Below are 20,653 nucleotides of genomic sequence, written 5' to 3'. Positions count from 1 at the left end.
AGAAAAAGCGGAAGCTTTTTTTTTTCCCCTCAGCCTTTAATAATACTGATAGACCTTGGGCTGCCCACTCCCCTGAGTTGGAAGACCACAAGTGTCAGGGACCAGCTGTATCAACTGAATGTTCACAAATACATGCGGCCTGATGGGATTCATTCCCGAGTACTGAAAGAGCTAGTGGATGTTGTGTCAGGACCCCTCTCTATTATCTGCCAAAGGTTTTGGGAGTCTGGGGATGTCCCTGCTGACTGAAAGCTAGCCCATGTTATTCCAATTTACAAGAAGCATGTAAGGGAAGACCCAGGAAACTACAGACCTGTTAGTCCTCAGTTCCTGGAAAAATTATGGAGAAGATTATACTGGGTAATGTTGAAAGGCATTTAAAGGACAACGCAGTCATCAGGAACAGTCAACATGGGTTCACAAAGGGGAAGTCCTGTCTAACTAATGAGGTATCTGTCTATGATAAGGTCACTCACCTAGTGGGTGAAGGGAAGGCAGTGGATGTAGTTTTTTCTGGATTTTAGTAAGGCTTTTGATACTGTACCTCTCAGCATGCTTCTGGAGAAGTTGTCTGACTGTGGGATGAGCAGTTTCATGGTGCGTTGGGTGAAGAACTGGCTGAAGAGCAGAGCTTAAAGTGGTGTAGTGAATGGGACTACATCTGGCTAGTGACCAGTCACCAGTGGTGTTCCTCAGGGCTCAATTCTAGGGCCAGTTCTGTTCAATATATTTATCAATGATCTGGATGCAGGAGTTGAGTGCACCATTAGCAAGTTTGCTGATGATACCAAACTGGGAGGTGCTGTTGATTCTTTTGAGGGACTGGAGGCCTTGCACAGGTATCAAGATAGATTGGAGTATTGGGCAGTCATTAGTGGGATGAAATGTAACAAGTCCAAATGCTGCATTCTGCACCTGGGATGGAGCCACTCTGGGTACAAGTATAAACTGGGAGAGGAGTGGCTGGAGACCAGCCCTCCAGAAGGGGATTTGGGGGTGCTGGTCAAGAGCAGGTTCAGTGTGAGTCAGCAGTGTGCCCTGGCAGCCAAGAGGGAAAACCACATCCTGGGGTGCATCAAGCACAGCATAACCAGCTGGTCAAAAGCGGTGATTATCCCACTGTATTCAGCATTGGTGGAGCCTCACCTTGAGCACTGTGTGCAGTTCTGAGCCCCACGATTTAAGAAGGATGTGAAGGTCCTTGAATGTGTCCAGAGGAGGGCAACAAAGCTGGTGAAAGGGCTGGAAGGCATGTCCTGTGAGGAGCAGCTGAGGACTCTGGGTTTGGCTAGTCTGGAGAAAAGGAGGCTTTTTTGGGGAGTGGAAGTGGAGAGTAGATGCTGATCTCTTCTGCCTGGTATCCAGTGACAGGATGCATGGGGATGGTTCAAATCTGCATCAGGGGATGTTCAGAATAGTTATTAAGAAACATTTCTTTACTGAAAGGGCTGGAAGGAATGTTCTGTGAGAAGTGGCTGAGGACTTTGGGTTTGTCTAGTTTGGAGAAAAGGAAGCTGAGGGGCAACCTCATTGCTTTCTGCAGCTTCCTGAGGAGGGGAAGCGGAGAGGGAGATGCTGATCTCTTCTCACTGGTATCCAGTGCTAGGACGCGTGGGTTCAAAGCTGCGCCAGGGTTAGGTTTAGACTGGACATGAGGAAGCATTTCTTTACTGAGAGGGTGATCACACACTGGAACCGGCTTCCTAGAGAGGTAGTTGATGCCCCAAGTTTGTCAGTGTTTCAGAGGCATTTGGGCAATGCCCTTAATAACAACCTTAACTTTTGGTCAGCCCTGAAGTGGTCAGGCAGTTGGACTAGATGATCATTGTAGATCCCTTCGAACTGAAATACTCTGTTTTATTCTAAATTCTCCAAAAGAATCATCTTTGTCTAAAAAAACCATAAGAGTAACTCATTGCATGACACTGCAGTGTAATTTATTTTTAAAAGAAAATGTCAGAATTGCTGGAAAAGCATATGATTTCTCTTTCTGCCAGATTACAGCGACCACACGTCTACCTGCCAGTTCACCTTTATGGACAGCTGGTACACCATAAAACAGGCTGCCATTTATTAGAGTCTCAGGTGAGGATAATAACTATTTTATAACTTGAAAGATTTTAGAGTACTGTAACCCTTTTAAAATATGTTCTAAAAGAGATGGCATTTAAATAGTCATTGCAAAATAAGTTGATTATGAAAGTCTTAAGTTATATGGAGCCAAAAAATTATGAAGACAGTCTTTGCCATCTAGTCTCATGTGAAATTCCCTCCTGACACTGAAATATCAGAGAAATACCTTGCAACGTTTTTCTTAAAATAGCTAGCAAAATCTTAGAATGGAAAGCAAATCACCAATAGAAGTAATTTTTCAGTCTGTGTGTGAGTGAATTGTATATTGACAAGTAAAACTGTGCCTATCCTTTTATGCATATAAAAACATGGAGAAGGGGGAATAAAATCTTCCTTCTAATATCCTGAAAAGCTAAGAAAACAAACCCTAAGCCAGTTCATAGTTGCTTAAATTAATTCACTTCTAATGTGGGTTTGCAAGATGATATAATGAATTAAATATTGTATTTGAAAAGTTCAAGAGAAAGCGTATATATTGCAGTGTGTTAGTCTAATTTAATCTGTTATCTTTATAAAATCTGAATTAACTTGATGCAATCAGTGGTTACATTAAAATTTTCTACCTGCATTACCATTGCTGTTAATTTACACTTATTATTCCAGAACTACCACTGTTCATTTTAGGGTGCATACTTCAAATTAGTGCTTTAGTTTTTACTAAAAATGCAAGAGAACCTGTTTGACTGAGGTCTCCTTTTCATTTTCAACTGAGGCTTTTTTCTTCTGTTTTTCTCCTTCAGAGTATTGTTACAGATCTAAGTTACACTGTTCGTTCCCCAATGCTGGATAAGTGGGAAGGAATTAAGCAGCTGAAAGCAGCACTTTGGGCCTTGGTTAGTAATAGATTTACAAACTTTTTGCAGTTGTTTGAGTTTTGTTATGACTCTTGATTCTGAAATAACTAAGCAAAATCCCATAAAATCATTAATTAGGGTTTTTGTCATAAAGTGTGTGTGATTTTTTTTTTTTTTTTCCCAGGTTGGTGTTCTGTACCCTAACTGCACTTTCAGTTGAAAATAGTTCACTGCACCTTTTTTGTTCTGAGTTTTTTTAATAGTCACTCTGTCTTTTTTTTCTTTTTTAACAACTAAAAAGAACGAATTGCCACATATAGCAACAATATTAGTATGGAACCAGTAGTTACAAGTGGCTGTGGTCTGATTTTAATGTATTTATTACGGTGGTCCAAAATACAGTGTTTCTGGAAGAAAGTTGGCTGCCGCTGTTGGTGTGTGTGAATATACATGGTCATGACACGCCTGGTACTTGGGATAGGTGTAAACCTAGTGTCTGCCTATCAAAGCTACACTTCTAAACTTGCTTTGCCACCTGAACTGTTCATCTGCTTCTTTCTTGTCTTCCCCAAAGTTTATTTTTGAACATTTGTCCAAGGTGACTATTACTGGAAGATATTATAGGTATGTAATAAAATGCCTGTGTAAGAGGAACGTAAAGTAAGTAAACCAAGATCGTACTGCTGTCTGTAGTAGAATTGGTAAAATGAGGAATACATAGCAGTTAACTGTGAGCAGTTTTAGGTGTTATACGTAGTGTGCCAAGTCCTTTTTTGGATTTGCATGAGTAAGAAATGCCAAAAAGGGTGCTCAAATCTCTAATTCCTTTGAGAAGATATGGCTTGAAACTGTACTACCAACAAACAAAAATGTTGAAAGCTTTACACTGATAGTGCTGCAGATCACATCAAAATCAAAACTTACTTGATGAACTTTTATTCCAGGGCAATATTGGATCATCAAATTGGGGTCTTAACTTGCTTCAAGAGGAGAATGTAATTCCTGATATAATGGCACTTGCCCAACATTGTGAGGTTCTGTCTGTTAGAGGGTATGTGTATCTGATTTATACATAAAATTTACAGATGGTAGTTGCTATAGGTTTTCAAATAGCCTTGCCTAATTTACATGAATATAGTTTTGCACTTACTTGGAAGTCAGTTACTAGAGATCATTGATGACTGAGTATCAATCTCAGTCCTATAAAATCACAGAATTGTATAGAAGTCTGAAAGAACATACAGTAAGCAAATTAAACCTATAAAAAAGAAACATACTACTTTTCTCCTTTTAAAAACAGTTAAAATATTTGCTACTTATATCTGTTGGAATCAATTTATTATTCTATCATTTTTATTCAATATCTTTTTTGAATCTTCAAAAGCATAAATAAATGGTCTTTTGCCTAATATTGCTACTGCATTAATGTTTGTCTTTTTATTTAAAAAAAAGTACTTTTCTACTTTATGTAATCAGGCTCTGGTAATAATTAGGTTTTATTTTTGAATAGTGTATTGTTCTCAGACATTTTAGTGCATTTCTTAAGCTTCCATTGATTTACAAATAAAAATTAACAAAAAGCTACTTGGCAGTTTTGTGAAGTTTCTGCTGAATTGTTTTGAAACTGTTTCCTTTCAAAAAAAGAAGTAAGTTTAGTTAAAATAGATGCTATTATTGTTGCTCATTTTTCTATATATACATTAAATACAGAACCTGTGTCTACGTGCTTGGTCTAATAGCCAAAACTAAACAAGGATGTGACATTTTGAAGCATCACAACTGGGATGCAGTGAGACACAGTCGTAGACAGCCTTGGCCAGTGGTCCCTGATGACATGGAGCAGCTCTGCAATGAACTTTCTTCTATACCCAGCACTCTTAGTTTGAACTCTGAGTCCACCAGTTCTAGGCATAACAGTGAAAGCGAATCTGCTCCTTCAAGTAAGTAACAACAATAAAACAAACAAGGAAAAAAAAAAAACACAAACCCACCACAAAACAGCATTTTGGTGTTCTTACCAACCTGTTGGCAGGATGAGGTTCAAGCACATGGTATAAAGGTGCTATTGCAAGAAAGAGCAGTTCAAGCAAGGGGGCAGAGCTACATGCATTCAGGGAGATGTAGGCAAGTGAGAGGGAAGAGAACAGTGCCTTAGGTTTACATTTGGTGTAGAAGTAAGACATTTTAACATCAGGGTAAGTTAGTAGTTTTTATGTCAAGTCATGGCAGCTTGCTGTAATACCCTGCAGAAATCGCCATGCTTAGGTATAAAGATGTATTTACTTGGTTGTCCTCAAGGGAATATTCTAGAATATAAATGCATACATTCTGTGTGTGCATACACACACACACACTATTGCTGTATTTAAATTCTTGTATATTTTGAGTACCTAATAGATTTTAATTTTGCTATGGATATTTGGAATTTAAATCCAGAAATATACCATATTTAGGTCTTGTTAAAGGAGCGCATCAGTTTTTATCCTAGTAGCTGGATATTTGCACTGAAATAAGATAGTGTGGCTTTTCTTTTGAGGCAATGAGACCTTCAGCTCAGGTACTCCTCAGGATACTTAATTCACACTACTAAGTTTTGCAGAAAAAATGTTAAATTAAAATGGCAGCATAGTCTCCCACTTTGGCTTCTATAGAATTGCTTACTTTTTCACAATATAGTTTATACACTTTGAAGAAATGTCCGTTTTCAGTGACAAAGTCTCATATAATTTCAGGTATGTTCATCATGGAGGATGACCGTTTTGGTAGTACTTCCACTAGTACGTTCTTCCTAGATATTACTGAAGATGCAGAACAAATATTTTATGACAGACCTGGACCTTCAAAGGACAAAGACCGTAGTCCCTTTCCTTTTTTTTCTTCTAGTAGGCTTGTGAAAAATCGCATTCTAAACTCTCTTACTCTACCTAATAAAAAACACAGAAGTAGCAGTGATCCAAAAGGAGGAAAGCTGACATCATCTGACAGTAAATCAGGCCTGAGGCGAAATCGTACAGTAACAGAACCTTCTGGTAGCATAGACTTTCCTACTGGGGAAGAATTCAACCCTGTTTTCAGAGTTCCTAAAATCCAGACTTTACGATTAGAAACTTCTTTCGTTGGCAGTAAGCACATGGAAGATACTGATAGTACCCCAAGTATTGGAGAAAATGATCTGAAGCTGCCAAAAGGTCTTGGAAATGAAATTCACCGAGAAAACACAAGCAGAGAAAGGCTAATAGGAGATGGTACTACACAAACACATTTCAAGAGTCGTAGCTTAAGTTTTAATACAGATACCACAACAAGTGGCATAAGCTCAATGAGCTCTAGCCCTTCAAGGGAGACTGTAGGTGTGGACACTACAAATGTAGATACTGACTGCGGAAGTTTGAGTACTGTGGTAAGCACAAAGACAGTTAAACCAAGTCACTGTTCAACACCACAGTCTAACCACTTGCCTCTCTCAAAATCCAACTCTGTATCCCTGGTCCCGCCAGGGTCTTCTCATACACTTCCCCGAAGAGCACAGTCTCTTAAAGCTCCTTCTCTTGCTACAATAAAAAGTCTGGCTGACTATAACTTTAGCTACACAAGTTCTCGAGATGCCTTTGGCTACGCTACACTAAAACGCCTACAACAGCAGAGAATGCATCCTTCACTGTCTCACTCAGAAGCCCTAGCATCTCCAGCAAAGGACGTGCTGTTTACTGACACTATTACCATGAAGTCTGGCAGCCTGGATTCTCGGCTAACCCCAAGCCGGTAAGAGATTATTATGTGCTCATTTCTTACTTCAAAGCTGTAAAAGCAATTAAATAAGAAAAGTATCTCTTTAATAATTTTTTCCAACTTCACCTGAAAGTGACAGTCATTGCAGAATGATTCATAACTTCACTGAAAGCAGTTTCAATATTAGGAGAATAACATAATAGAATGAGAATTCTCAACTTTGTAAGTGCTGTCAGAGAAGCCCAGCTTTCATAGCTGAGCTCAGCCCCTTTAATGCTGTTAATGACAAAGGAATTTTTTTCCTTTTATCACATTTGCTTCCTGTTTCACTTTTCAGATATTTAAATGCAGTTACACTGCTAACATTACTAAAGTTGCAATCACACAAAATTGTCCATGTAGTCAGAGCTGTATTTCAGAAGAGAATTTTCTCGGTGTCACTCAGTGAGGTTTTAGGACAGGGACTCCTGCCAATATGCTATATTCATGTTCACTGTGGCATCGAGGTCAGTGATGAGATACTGGTACTATTGATATGAATGTGAGGTTTTGGCTTCTCAGCAACAACAGAGCAAAGATTTTACTTGTAGCTTTTATTTTTAGATGGCAGTGTCACCTCTTTATTTTTGAGTAATATTAGATATTCTGAAGACTAATTGGATAGTTACGTAAGATATCCAGCTCATGATATTAACACTGTTCCCAGCGGCTACAGTCAATGCTTAACAACTTTCTCTTATAAGCTCTTCTACCAATTTTTTCCTTTCAGATCATCTTCTAGCTAGTGCATTGGATTTTCACATTACTATTGAAAGGGAAAACACTTTCTATCTCTGTTTTTACCTAAACATCCTCTCTCAGGGGAGAGAAAGGGGAGAAGCTACCAGTACGTTAGTCACCTTCTTACTGCACAGAAGAGTAAATGCCCAGTCCCTGAACTGCACTCCACGTACCCAGTTGAGTGTATATAGTGCCTGTTTATTACTAGGCATTTTTATCCTGATTAAGAGCAACATTCATTTGTTGATATTTTCACATACGATTTTGCAAAGATGCCATAAAAGATAAGTTTTGTTCCCCTTGTTCAATTAAGTTAGAACTAGGCTGAGTGTGCTGATTAAATTAAGGACAATTCAGTAGTTAAGCTGCACTACCCTGGAAATCAGAAGTGCTGTTGCTTGCTCTGTCACTGGCTTCCTGTGCTAATGCAGGAGCAAATCACGGTTATTTCAGTGACAGAACAGGTTCTGTTGCAGCTGTAGTAATGTTGTACCATTCCTTGCAGTCATGCTGTTGATATGCAAAGCAGCCTTGCTGCAGTGGACTCTCATCCTCAGACTCTGCATGCGATGTAATACTAACAGTATTCCTGGTGCTTAGGTGCTCATGATCTCTTAGATCAGTGGTTAGGCTCAAGGATTTGAGCTGACCTGTTTAACATTGAACTGAAATGGCTGGAGTGCCTGTATCTCTGAGAAGGTCAAAAAATTGCAGACATACATATTACAAAAGATTGTCAGATTCTGTTGTTTACTAATATAATTGACTGGAAAGACTATAATGAAACAAGTATATATGTTTTTCTTACTGGTTACAGCTGAGTGTCTGCACTGAATAATTATGGTCCTTTTGGTTTCAGAGTATGTTACTACTACCAGCTAAATATTGTCTTTAACTGCTGTTTCAGTAACAAATTGGAAAGAAATATTCTGTCCTTTTTGTCTACCAAGGCTATTTTTCTGTCAGTCTTCAGAAAAATTTCTTTGATTCATGCTTCATTGACAAATTCATGTGTTCATAACAATTAGCAGCTGTAAATTGATTTTTGTGATGTTTCTAGTTATTCTTTTCATTCAAAAGGTTGAAAAGCTTATTTCTTTGCGTAAATTATTTTGTGAGGCTAAATTTTCCACTTCTGTCTCTGAAGACCAACCGGAAATGTTAATATGCGTGTCTCAAATCCTGATTGTGGCTCTCACCCTATCACCTGCAGACATGCTTTCCTGAAAACTTACCATTGCTTATCACCACTGATGATCTATCTGTTAGCTTTTCCAGGAAAAGCAGGGATAAATGTTTAGGATTAATACTTCTATCTTAAATTTTATGTTGAGAGTAATTGTAGAATGCTTTATTATGAAATAACTAATGCAATTGGTAACTTTTTGGGTTATAGAATCATAGAATCATCCAGGCTGGAAAAGACCTTTAAGATGATCAAGTCCAACTGTTAACCTAACACTCCCAAGTCCACCACTAAACTGTGTCCCTAAGTGCCACATCTACATGTCTTTTGAATACCTCCAGGGATGGTGACTCAACCATTTCCCTGGGCAGCCTGTTCCAATGCTTGACAACCCTTTCAGTGAAGCAATTTTTCCTAATACCCAATCTAAACCTCCCCTGGTGCAACTTGAGGCCATTTCCTCTTGTCCTTTTCAAGTATGGCTTGACTTTTATTCTAAGTCCACTGCTACTGTCACTAGCATTGGTCAGAATTAGTTAGTAGCAAGAAAACTATTGATATCTGATCATTTGTCTTCTGTGCATAATAACTTGAACCTTACATCGTCAAACCTTGATAACTTATTTTTATCTCAGCATAAATCTGTTAACCTGTTAGGGATAAGAAGACATTTTAATTGCCCATCTAAAATAAAACATGGTAGAAAATTATTTCTAAGGCAGAAAGTCAGTAAATCAAATGTTTACTGTCCCTTACCTCCCGATGTATAATAATTTGCTGTAATATAATAAAAATTTGCTGTTCCTGAGGTGTGTCTCTTTTTACTGGGAAGCTTTAATCCACTGCATATAGACCACCTACATAGGCTGATTAGTAGAAAACATCTATAGGTTTTTATCTTCAATGAGAAGTAAAATGACAGATGGCCAAATGTGAAATTTCCATCATCAGGACTCTGATCAGCACTGAGGACTTGTTCTCCAGCCTCCTCTCTCCTGTCTCATTTTCCCAACCTCTCTCTTTCTTTGTTTCTCATGCTGCTTGTCACAGGCAGCTCTGCTCACTGCGCAGGTTCAGGTTTATTCTTTGTGCGTTCACATTGAGCAAATTCTTCCTCTGTGCTTGGGTGATCTAATGGGTGGCTCCTTTAGAGCACCAGAAAAAAAATGTTCCTTGTTCACATCTCTGGTACCTGAGCAGGCTCAAGCTTTGCGTTTGAAGGGGTGTGCCTGCTCAGCTCAGAGTTTGTGAGCATCCACAGAACGTTCAGTGTATAGGCACATTTCGAAATGAGGCAGTTAGCAGTTTAAAAGCCTAAATCTTTACTGACCATGTCTGGGCTGTTAATCTTCAAAGCCTGGTAAGTTGGAGAAAATTCGTGGTTTTGCAGGCTTGGCAGCCCCTCACACAGAAGTTCTATCCTGCAATCTTTCAAGTCCCTGTCCCAGGACTTTCAGGGGAAAACTTTTTACTCGAGGAACTGCCAAACCAGGCAATACAATATGAGACAGAAAAAAGCAGTGAGGCTGTAGCTGTAATTTGACAGAGTAACAAGCTCTGGGTTCTACAGTGGGAAGATGATGATAGTCTTTGTGTCAGCAGTCCTTTTTACTTTTACTGTGCTAGAATGAGAGATTTACCAAGATTGTGATTTATTATTTCAATGTTACAGGTTCATGAAAGCTTTAAGTTATGCTTCGTTAGATAAAGAAGATTTATTAAGTCCTATTAACCAAAACACGCTTCAGCGTTCCTCTTCTGTTCGCTCCATGGTTTCTAATGCTACATATGGTAGCTCTGATGATTACATTGGCCTTGCTCTCCCAGTGGATATCAACGAAATGTTTCAGGTATGTATGTGGTTAACTTACTGGGTTCATTTGCATTTTCATACTGAAAGGTAGCCAACTGTTGCATTTTCATCAGAATATATTAGATCTAGAGAAATGAGGAAAAACTGATGTGGTACTTTCAAGGAATGCATTTTGGAGAACAAGATTTCTTTTCTAATCCTATTTACAGAAAAGTGCTAGTCTGTTTTGTATTACTAGGCAAATAACGACACAGACTAGGTTAGAATTATGTTAAACAATGGTAGCATAAATAATGCTGTCGTAACATTTTTAGCTGACGGCTAGCTTTTATACTAAAATTAGCATAGTCTGTGTACATTTGTTAATACCTCTTTAGCCAACTAATTGATACGCTCATTGGTCAACCATAAATGATGTGCATAATCACACAGTTAACTTCCTGTTACCATGATCTTGATTAAATATTAGGATTTTTTTGTATATATATCATCATAGCATTAAATTGTATTGTCTTTACTTAACCTGACAGATAGATAGATAGATAAACACACACTTAAGTTAAAACAGGTTATTTTAAGTGCCTTATCAATTGTCTTCCTCTTTCTACTTGGTTAAAACACATTCCCATCTAACAAAGTGATGCATCACATGGTTTAATATTCTGTTACTTAATTATCAAAACCAGAACACTGTTTATGTCAAAGGTAAATCAGTGGGCTTCCTTATCTTTAGTTTACTTAGTCTCTGCCTTTCGTTCCCCCTTTATGAAATGACTACTTTTTCCTTCTCCTTCGCAGTCTTTGTGGCTTATTTATATTGCTCATTTCTTCTCTCTCTCTCAGCTCTTTTTGTAGAGTTGAGACACATCTCGACTCTGCATCTTACAGGCAACATTTTAGAGGTCCTGGGTGTTTTTGCACTGCTCTCCTGAGATCTCCAGTGGTGTAGAGTGATCATGGACAGATCATTAATAGCCACTTCTGGGTCACTGGTTTCCTTACAGCCTGTTACTACTGTTTTAACATTTACTGACTGTTCATAAGCCTTGCTTAATAAATGTTCATTCACAAATGTATGTTTTTCTCATTGGCTCTTCTTTTGTACTCAGGAGCCCATTCTTAATTTCCTCCTTTAATCAGATCTTATTCCTGAAGTGAAAAATGGGACAACATTTTATTTCCTCATAAAAATCTATTTTTCCTTTGTATATGATTATCACCTGTGCTAATTTTAATTTTCACTTAAATATTCCAGGTAAAGGAAACTCCCTATTTCCAGAAGAAAACAACACCTCCATTTGATGATCGTGGAGCTAGGGTCTTTGCACCTGATGCAGGAGGTACTGGTTTTGATCCTCTCCTGTACCTTTCTGTTGTTTATTTTTACATTGGGTGGGGTGGGGTGTTGGTTTATTTGTTGATTTTTCTTTACAGAAAAGATTATTTTTAGCTGCTAAGTTTTGAGAGTTGTGTTCTGGATTCAGGATAGCAGGCTATTAAGTCCCTGTTTTACTTAGTTTGAGATAAGGTGGTGTTGCTTCAAAGCAACATAAGCTTGGTCCTGCTCTGATAAACAAAGGAGAAAAGTCTACATATTTTTGATGATAATACGAGCTAACACTAATCAAATACTGGTAGTGATACTGCATTAAAGAAAGTAACAAAATTTAAGCTAAGAGAAAATACCTATGCCACATATCGAGCTGTTACATTTTGACTTCCCTTTGATTATAGGAACCAATAAAGGTGTTAGGTGTGTATTTCAGAAAGTAAATGTCTTTCTGTGATGTTTTCCTGACAGTTGATCAGCGGAGGTGATGGAACATGGTACAAGAGAATTGCAAGTGCTCTGTAATGCCTGGCTTGTTCTGGAATGCACTTCCTTTTTACTTCAGAGTAGTCAGAAATCTGTAGGGCATCAATACGTGTCTTTTCAGTAGGACAACGGAAAAAGAAGCATTGAAACTGGTCCTAAAGTAGTACAGGACAGCTGTTGTCTTGCTTCCTAGTTAATTGGAATTTTATTACAAGCACTTTGAATATCCAAATAGACACACCTTACTGATTTTTTTTTTTTCTTTTGTGGTGTGAATGACTATATAAAGCTGACTTTTCTGAAAGTGTGTCTGTAGTTTGCTAAGTTTCAGTGTAAACTAACTCCTGTTCAAAATTACATTTGTTGGTATTTTCCATCCAGGGAAGAGCATGTCCAGTGTCTTCGGCTTGTTTCTGCATTGTTGAGTCTAGTTTCTTCCTATTGCAGACACTAAGTTACAGTTTTTTAAGTTGTGTTTCTGTGTTCATTGATGCATGTGTCATTTAAACATCTGGTATATTGTTGTACTAATCTTGTTTGACACTGTAAAAATTGGTAATGTATTAGTGTTACATGCGTATTACTATTATTAATGTTGCTATAATGTCAGGATTTATCCCATATCTTACAGTATATGTGTATAGTATGTGTGTTTAGAAGTTGAATTCTGTCCTTTGCAATGTTTTCTTACATACGATAAGCAGGGACTAACATGTGATGTCTATTTCCCAAATGCTACCAAACTTGGGAGCTTAACCAGTCAAAAAAATGTTTCTAGATCTTCACACATACACTCTCCCCAGCCTTAAAAGGCTTAAAGGGGGAAATATTATTGAAATAATGCTGGTTGCTTGGTTTTGGCTTTTTTCTGATGTCTAATTGCCTGTCTACAGGTCTTCCATCAGGTACAAGTGATCTTGTCAAAAGCCCTTTTCAGATGCTCCGACAGCAGATCAGTCTCACAGAAATAATGAATACCAGCCGTTCAGATGCCTCTCAGTTTTTAGAAAATACAGAGGATACGGGGCTGCAGGAGCACACAGATGAGAACTGCCTTTACTGTGTCTGCATTCAAATACTGGGTTATCAGCCTAACAACAAAATGAACTCTTCATATAGTCGTACAGGTTAGTGTTCCTTGTGAGAAAGTGTGATAAAACTGAATGAAAATACTGAATTTTGTTCATCTTTAAAATTGATTAATCAGTAAGATTTTATTTTTTTTCTTACTGACTATTGACCTTGAAATTAATTCTCTGTAATGAGCTCACTGCACAACCAATGATATTTCTGTGGTCATTTCCAGCTTTTCAATTTCTAGTGGTGTTACATGACTGGGTACCTGCATGCTTTTTTAAATATTTCTAAGAGCTTGAAATTCGAAACTTTATTTAGTACTTAAAATCCATGTCCTGAAAAGACTGTAGTCTTCAAATAGCTAATGAGATTACAGGTGCAGCAGAGCCAGGCTCTTGTCAGAGGAGCACAACCAAAGGACGGGACACCACGAACACCTGCTGTAGGAAAAGAAATTCCAGTTGAACACAAGGGGAAACTCTTCACAGTGTAACCTAATCTCATTTTGAAGTGAACCCTTCATTGAGCAACGGGTTGACCTAGGTGATCTCCAGGAGTCCCTTTAGACCTATGTTTTTCTGTGGTTCTGTTAACTGCACAACAGTTAAAAGCTTGGATTTTATATTCATCTCTTTGAATCCAAAATGCCGAAGGCTGTGGATAGTGAAACCTGCAACACCTGTGATAATTGTATGAACAAAAAAAAATTATGCATCTTTATTATGTTACGTAAAATAGAGCACAGATATATCAATAAGAGCTCTATGTGTGATGACTGTTTTTAGGCTTCCTTCAGTGTCTAAAAGAGTTGATTATTTTCACTCAAGTATTTCAAGATTCAAAAAAAGTGATTTTTAGACATTTTGAGTATGATTTGTCCAAAATCCAACCATCTAGCTGGTTTATACGCACAGTACTTAGTGCATCAGTGTCTTGCATGCTTACCATTGTTGAAAAATAAGAAAAGCATTTGAAGTGAGGAGAAGTGTGAATAACAAAGATGCAACATCTTGTTTATGTCAGATTTTTCAGACATTCCATATACTGACTGGTGTGGGCAGACCATACACAATCACTTAGATGTGCATTCCTCCAAATTTTCTGGAATTTCAGGCTGTAGTGATGCAGTATCCCATGGTTCAGCTAGCAGCACCAAGAGTACAGAGCTTGTACTAGGTAAGTTTGAAAGCCTTATGATTATTAGGGACTACAACTCTTAAAGTATTTTTTAGGTATTGTGGAAAAACAGTATTTCATTTATACATACTGCAACAAATTAGTGCTCATTATTCAAAAAACACCAAACAAAGAAAAAAAAAAAAAAAACAGCAAAAGAACAAGAATAAAAACAGCAACCATCTCCAGATGGGAGAACATACTTTTAAACTCTTCTCCTTTTGCTATACAGCGTTTCTGCAGGTTATTATATAGCTCTGTATCCGACATTTCAAGCAATTTTCTTTCTTTTCCATACTGCTGTTAGTTTAAAAAAAAAACAAACCCAAAACTTAAAAAAAAAAAATACTGCATTTCTGTAAAGAGAAAGACATTTCTTTTTTAGGCTTGTGTTTTACATTTTGAATTACCACAATTTCTTATGAAGTAGCTGGTTGCTAACTTCTCCAGCATCTGATAGAAACAGAACAAGTAATCACTCGCCCAGTTTGCAACATGATTTAGTGGTAAAGACAGCACTGTAATTGAACCTTTCAGGTTTTCCCATTTATGAAATGGTAGTTTACCTTTTTAAACTATTGCTATGTTAATATTTTTTTTTAAGTTTCAATTTCAATGGAAATATTTGTCTATAGTTCAGAATATATTCTTAAATACTTGGGTGTGCGTGTTTATGGAATGCTAAAACAGACTTAGGTGGCATAAGATTAACGCAGTCAAAGACTATTCTGTTTAAACTTCATACTGTTTAATTTGTTTTCCAGGAGTAAAATCAATCCCAGATGATACACCAGTGTGCAGAATACTTCTGCGGAAAGAAGTCTTACGTTTAGTAATCAATTTGAGTAGTTCAGTAGGAACTAAGGGCCATGAAACTGGACTTCTGACGTAAGTTCAATACGTTACAGATGTTTTAGCAACATTTAGTTGTATGTATTCTCTAAGATCTCTGGGATAGTGATTCACCTTATTTCTGACTTCTCAAAAAAATTGTCAAGCAGATATGATTGAATGTAATGTAAAAGCTAAGCAAAGAATTTTCCTTTTAACATTTTTGCTCTGTCTTTCATTTCTTAGTTATTTTAAAAAGACTGGGGAAGAGTAATTCAGCTGTAGTGATATTTCATTACATACCCAGTATATCATGCATCTTTAAAAAAGAAATGATAATTCTTTTTTGGTATTTGTGCCAAATAATATATATCAGATAAGCAGAATAACAAACTGAAAAGTAACTTCTTGAGAAACACAAATCTGCTTTGAGCAAGAGTACAACTGCTGGAATTAATTTATAGGAAAAAATCATTTTAAAATATAGGAATATAAATCCAGGGACCAAATGTTAGAATAAAACTTTTAGGTTTCTGGGCTAGAGACGTTGGGAACTGACATACAACTGCTAAAAGAAAATGCAGAAATCATCATTTTAGTTTCAAAAATACTTACAGGTAATTAAGTTAGTTTGTCCATGGTTTTTATTACTGCTGTGCATGTGGATGCCAATTCTTTGATACACTGTTCTCTTTCTAGATCTATTATTTTAAGACTAGGTGATCTCAGCAATTCTGTACAACTTTCAAATTACATATTCTGTTTCATCTCATTAATATGCATTTCTTCCAGTTTGGTACAAAATAATGCTGTCTGTTCTTGTTTTCTTGCTTCGTCCGATCCAGAATTTGTAATGCCTATTACAAAAGAGTTCCACTTTGTTAATGATGACAATCAAAATCCAATTGAACAGTTTTTTTCAAGTACAATGGAAATCTGTTCAAGACTTATAAAACTTTGTTTTTTCTGTTTTTCAGAATTAAGGAGAAATATCCCCAAGCATTTGATGACATATGCCTTTACTCTGAGGTGTCCTACTTGTTAGCACATTGTACATTTCGACTTCCATCTCGAAGGTTCATTCAGGAACTATTTCAAGATGTACAGTTCTTACAAGTAAGTGGAGGGTTCAGATGTGTTGAACGCACCGAAATGTGCCAGCTGGGTCCAGGTTTCATGTTCTGAATAAAAGATGCTTTCAAATATGTCTTAAAGGAAACCATTTTATGACGTCTCTCTAGTAAAATCTCTAACAACATTACTAGTTCGTCTGTCTTTTTCTTTTAGATGCATGAAGAAGCAGAGGCTATTTTAGCAACACCAACAAAACAGCCAGTAATCAATATATCAGCTGAATCCTGACCTCTGTCTCACACAGTGCATTGCATATAGACTTTCTGAAATCCTCAGACAACCTCCGACTGACTGGATAAAAAGCTTGGAGCATCATCTTCTAGACCGTTCCAGAGGCTACTGGTACCTGAAGACTGAACTGAAAACTTTCTTCCTCAACCAATTACTGCCCCAGTCTTTTGAGCCCCTTGGGGAGTTATTAAACATTACCATAGTTTTAATAATAGTAATTACCAGTATATGCAAGAGCCGAGCACTGAACACCTCCACAAGTTTTCATTTCATTCTCTACCATAAATTAAGAAAAAACAGGACAACATGCAGAGACATCTTTTTTGATTGACTTCCGATTCTGTTCCAGAGAAGCAGAATGATGCCTTGCTTTTTAAACCTTGGATACCAGGAATCGGAGAGATGAGGGTGCATTCCATTGCCAGCAATGGGGACCCATGCTGTAATTGTGGACTCCAGGGGATTAATGTTAGCTCTTCTTGTTGGTTTTTGTACTGTTTATAACACTACTTGGGGGTTTGTAACTTCAGACAGAACGAAAAGCCTCTGTGAATCTGAGGTTTCCTTTAAGTTATTTTAATATTGCTGTAGTTGTAAGTCATTTTATTAGCAGTCTCTCCAATTTCATTACATTTACATACATGTATCTTATCTGAACCCGTTAAGGATTTTCACTACAGCTTGATTTTAAAAATAACAAATCATTTAAATTTAAAGTGCTGAAATCAGATTGTTTTTCCTGAATGATATGCATGTGTTTGCAGTTTCTACACTCATGCTCATATAGTACGAATGTTGGTCTTACTCTTAACGAAAATCCTTTAAAAAGCATGATTTTTATTAGATAAATGAATATTGTATAAACTAAACTTGAAGACATTTAATCATTGCTGCTTTTGTGAAACATAATATGAGTGTTTTCCAGGTTCCATGGAAACAGCCATTTATAAAAACAAAGGTTTATTTGAATTTTCAGTGGATGAGTGATCAAGCATGAGACAGTACTAATAATTGTAGTGAAAAGCCTTAAGTACCAAATTTTGGAGCAGCAGTACTTAAAATTTTATACTGGTATTTAAGACTTGTTGCAAAAGTTAAATGATACAGTGACTGTTAATGACTGAAATTAGTTGCCTCTATCATGTTACTAGTGAGGTTTCTAAATTAGTGAGTGCAAGCTTAAAAAAACAAAAGTAAGAATCCCCGTCACTTTTATCATGGATCTAAAGATTCAGAAGCCTTTATACGAAGGTAATATAAATATATGCAAATGTGTATATACAGTAGCATGGCCACCTTTGTTAGAATGCCTGTAATAGAAGGGATTACCCTTTGATTTTGATATAGGTGAATAATTCAGCTGGACTGTACTAAGTAGAACGTATTTTTATCCATTCACTTTTACCATTTTTTATAATTGTCAGATTAATACTTAAGATAAGTGAAATTTATCCTGATGCTCATAACTTTGTTCTTACTAGCTATGCGACTGGAGATTTCAATAAGTAGTCCTGTGAACAGTAAAACACGATTCCTAGTGAAATGCAGAATTTATTTGTTCTTATAGGAAATTGCATCTTGCCACATAGGCACTGCTTTGCAGCTATCACTTCACTGAGTTCTTATGTGCACTGCATACCATCAAGTTCTGGTAAAGCAGATTGTAAGTTGCTGCTCATAGTTAAATTTAGTTCCTAAGATTATCTTTTCATGAGTTCCCACTGAAAGAAGGAGCAAAAAGAAACTGATTCAACTCTTCTGTGGTCAAAAACACAAATAATATATATCTGTGTGTCAAGGCATGTTTGAAATTCTCTGAAAACATACCACACCAGTAACTATTGGACTTCTCTGGTCGTAAGAAATAAATGCTTCTGTAAAACCAAAATGTCAATCACAGTAGACCAAATAGTGGTATAAACTCCAAAGGAAATAATGTAGTTTTCCCAAAAATGGGGCTAGCATATCTTACACAGTAGTTTCAAACACTACCTCAGTTAGGCTAGAGTATAAGAGATTTGTTTTCATAACTACATGGGGTTACATCAAACAACTCCATGTTATTTTTCTGCAGTTAAAGTAAAATAAACAAGTTTTATCACCTGTATTTAAAAAACACCTTTGGTCATTTGTTACCAGTGTAACCCATAGCACTTGACGTAAGAAGCGCCATAGGAAGGCCTCTGATTATAAAAAGGTAAGCAAAAGCGATGTCAATATACTTTTGAAAGAATCTCCATCCTGAAATGCTCATGTGTTCTGAAGTAGTCGCTTGTGTGGGGATCCATGACTACAGAAACTTGACGTACAAATTATGGCTGCAAATTCAGTTACTAAACATGATTTTTTTTCTGAAAGTGTATGAGTGTCAGTAGATTTCAACAAGTATGCATCAAGGATGTAAAGTCTGTACTGTACATAACATACAACATTTCTATAATTAATTTACATATTTACATTAAGCGGACATTAATGTTTCATTTTAATTGGCAAATGAAGGGATACTGTTATTGAAGGAATTTGATATTGGCCTAGTTATAAACTGTGAATTTCTAATTCTATAGATTTCTTTTTTAAAATATCCCTTTCAAAGTTCTTATTTTGGGGTTTTACTTTCTTCATGATAAAACTTCAAAACAAAACAGTAGTAAATAAAAATTGTCTTTATACTAAACCTAATAAAGACTCCTTCCACTTCTCCTAGAAAGGTTTGCAAGGGAAGCTGACAGACCACCTGCTTTGTATTTTTTCAATCCGAACGATTGGTGATACTGTTAAATAAATGGTAAAGCCTATAGCATTCACTTACACTATAAACACAGTTTGGTTGCTATGGCAAAGAAAACTGAATGATTCAACATGCTAACACAAAATACTCAGCTCTGAGGCGAAAACCTTTGTGGGAAGGAGAGGCTGGCTGTGAAACCAGTCGCATTTAGTCTACTACATGAGCTGGCTAATTTTCTTAGTCTCCTTTCACAGTCAGTGGAAAGCGATAGCCTTTTACAAAGGGCAGAGTGCTAACTAAAGGGCTCCCAGTCACTTCCCCGAGGGCCTGTTTCTCTCTGTTGAGTGGGGAGGAGGACAAAGCTGGGTGCTGAGAGTGTCCTTTTGGGGAGAGAGACCTTTTCAGCTGTCTGAAACTCAGAGATGCTGAGTGCTTCCAGCTATTGTGGACATCACCGGGGGCTGGAGATGGTCAGGCTTTGAGGTGCCCGACTTGTATCTTGGGCCCTTGGCATGTTGTATTTGAAGCAGTTGCTTTTCCTCATCTGATAGTTCTTAATTTGACCTGACGTATGTACCCTAAATGTGCTGTCATTGGGTTTTGTTGTTTTTTCCCAAGACACAATGAAGTGCTGAAGTATTTGGTAGTTTTGGGCACAGTGGCTTGGCACACTGGGGTAAGCTGCCCTTACAACATGTAAAAAGGCGGCAGTGGGAATCCTGCTGATCTTTTTGTCATTTTCTTTTGAAATACATGTAGTGGTCTTGAATGAGAGTTGTAATTTGCAGTGAGAGACTGAAAAAACATATAGCACCTTTACTAGATGGCTGAAGAGAAAGGTAGCTCTTTGAGAAACAGGTAATAAAGCCTAGTGAGAGATGAATGAGTTGTTGCTGCTTCTTAGTCTGTGTCCTGGACTTGGTATTTGGCTTTTTAGACTGAGGGAAGCTGGTGTTACCTTGTAAATGAATGCAAGCTCAAGCGGAGCAATCACAGTGGAAGAGTTCTTGCCAGGCTTTGGAGTGTCTCTGAGGTTTCCGCTCGCCTCGGGAGGGCTGCACAGCAGTCCTGTTATTCGGAGCTTCATTGGAGCCAGCTGAAAGCAGGTCCTGTAACTTTTTTTCTTAAGTTACACTTGTACTACCCTGCTTGTTAGAGGTATTACAAGGTGAGAGTAAAATCTGAGACTAAAAGACCTTTGGGAACAGGCTAGAAACCATGTTTG

General features: G+C 37.3%; 1 protein-coding gene across 2 annotated transcripts in view; it reads left to right on the top strand.

The window, feature by feature from the left end:
- RICTOR (RPTOR independent companion of MTOR complex 2) overlaps positions 1 to 19,274 on the top strand; it is a 43,464-nt gene extending 24,190 nt beyond the window's left edge. Inside the window, exons 18-29 of one of the 2 annotated variants that reach the window (XM_059833956.1) lie at positions 1,998 to 2,085; positions 2,874 to 2,966; positions 3,872 to 3,978; positions 4,638 to 4,867; positions 5,660 to 6,689; positions 10,295 to 10,472; positions 11,691 to 11,775; positions 13,259 to 13,378; positions 14,352 to 14,504; positions 15,269 to 15,392; positions 16,313 to 16,451; positions 16,623 to 19,274. In XM_059833956.1, the coding sequence (XP_059689939.1) occupies positions 1,998 to 2,085; positions 2,874 to 2,966; positions 3,872 to 3,978; positions 4,638 to 4,867; positions 5,660 to 6,689; positions 10,295 to 10,472; positions 11,691 to 11,775; positions 13,259 to 13,378; positions 14,352 to 14,504; positions 15,269 to 15,392; positions 16,313 to 16,451; positions 16,623 to 16,697 (2,422 nt within the window). In that variant the 3' untranslated portion in view covers positions 16,698 to 19,274. Of the gene's footprint in view, positions 1 to 1,997; positions 2,086 to 2,873; positions 2,967 to 3,871; positions 3,979 to 4,637; positions 4,868 to 5,659; positions 6,690 to 10,294; positions 10,473 to 11,690; positions 11,776 to 13,144; positions 13,379 to 14,351; positions 14,505 to 15,268; positions 15,393 to 16,312; positions 16,452 to 16,622 lie in introns of both variants that reach the window. The other variant, XM_009815206.2, reaches the window with a different exon arrangement.
- Positions 19,275 to 20,653: the final 1,379 nt, after the last annotated feature.

This window comes from Gavia stellata, chromosome Z, assembly GCF_030936135.1.
Source record: "Gavia stellata isolate bGavSte3 chromosome Z, bGavSte3.hap2, whole genome shotgun sequence".
In the NCBI taxonomy this organism is placed as follows: domain Eukaryota; kingdom Metazoa; phylum Chordata; class Aves; order Gaviiformes; family Gaviidae; genus Gavia; species Gavia stellata.
The sequence above is the reverse complement of the archived record's forward strand: the minus strand, read 5'-3'. Positions and strand labels throughout refer to the sequence as shown.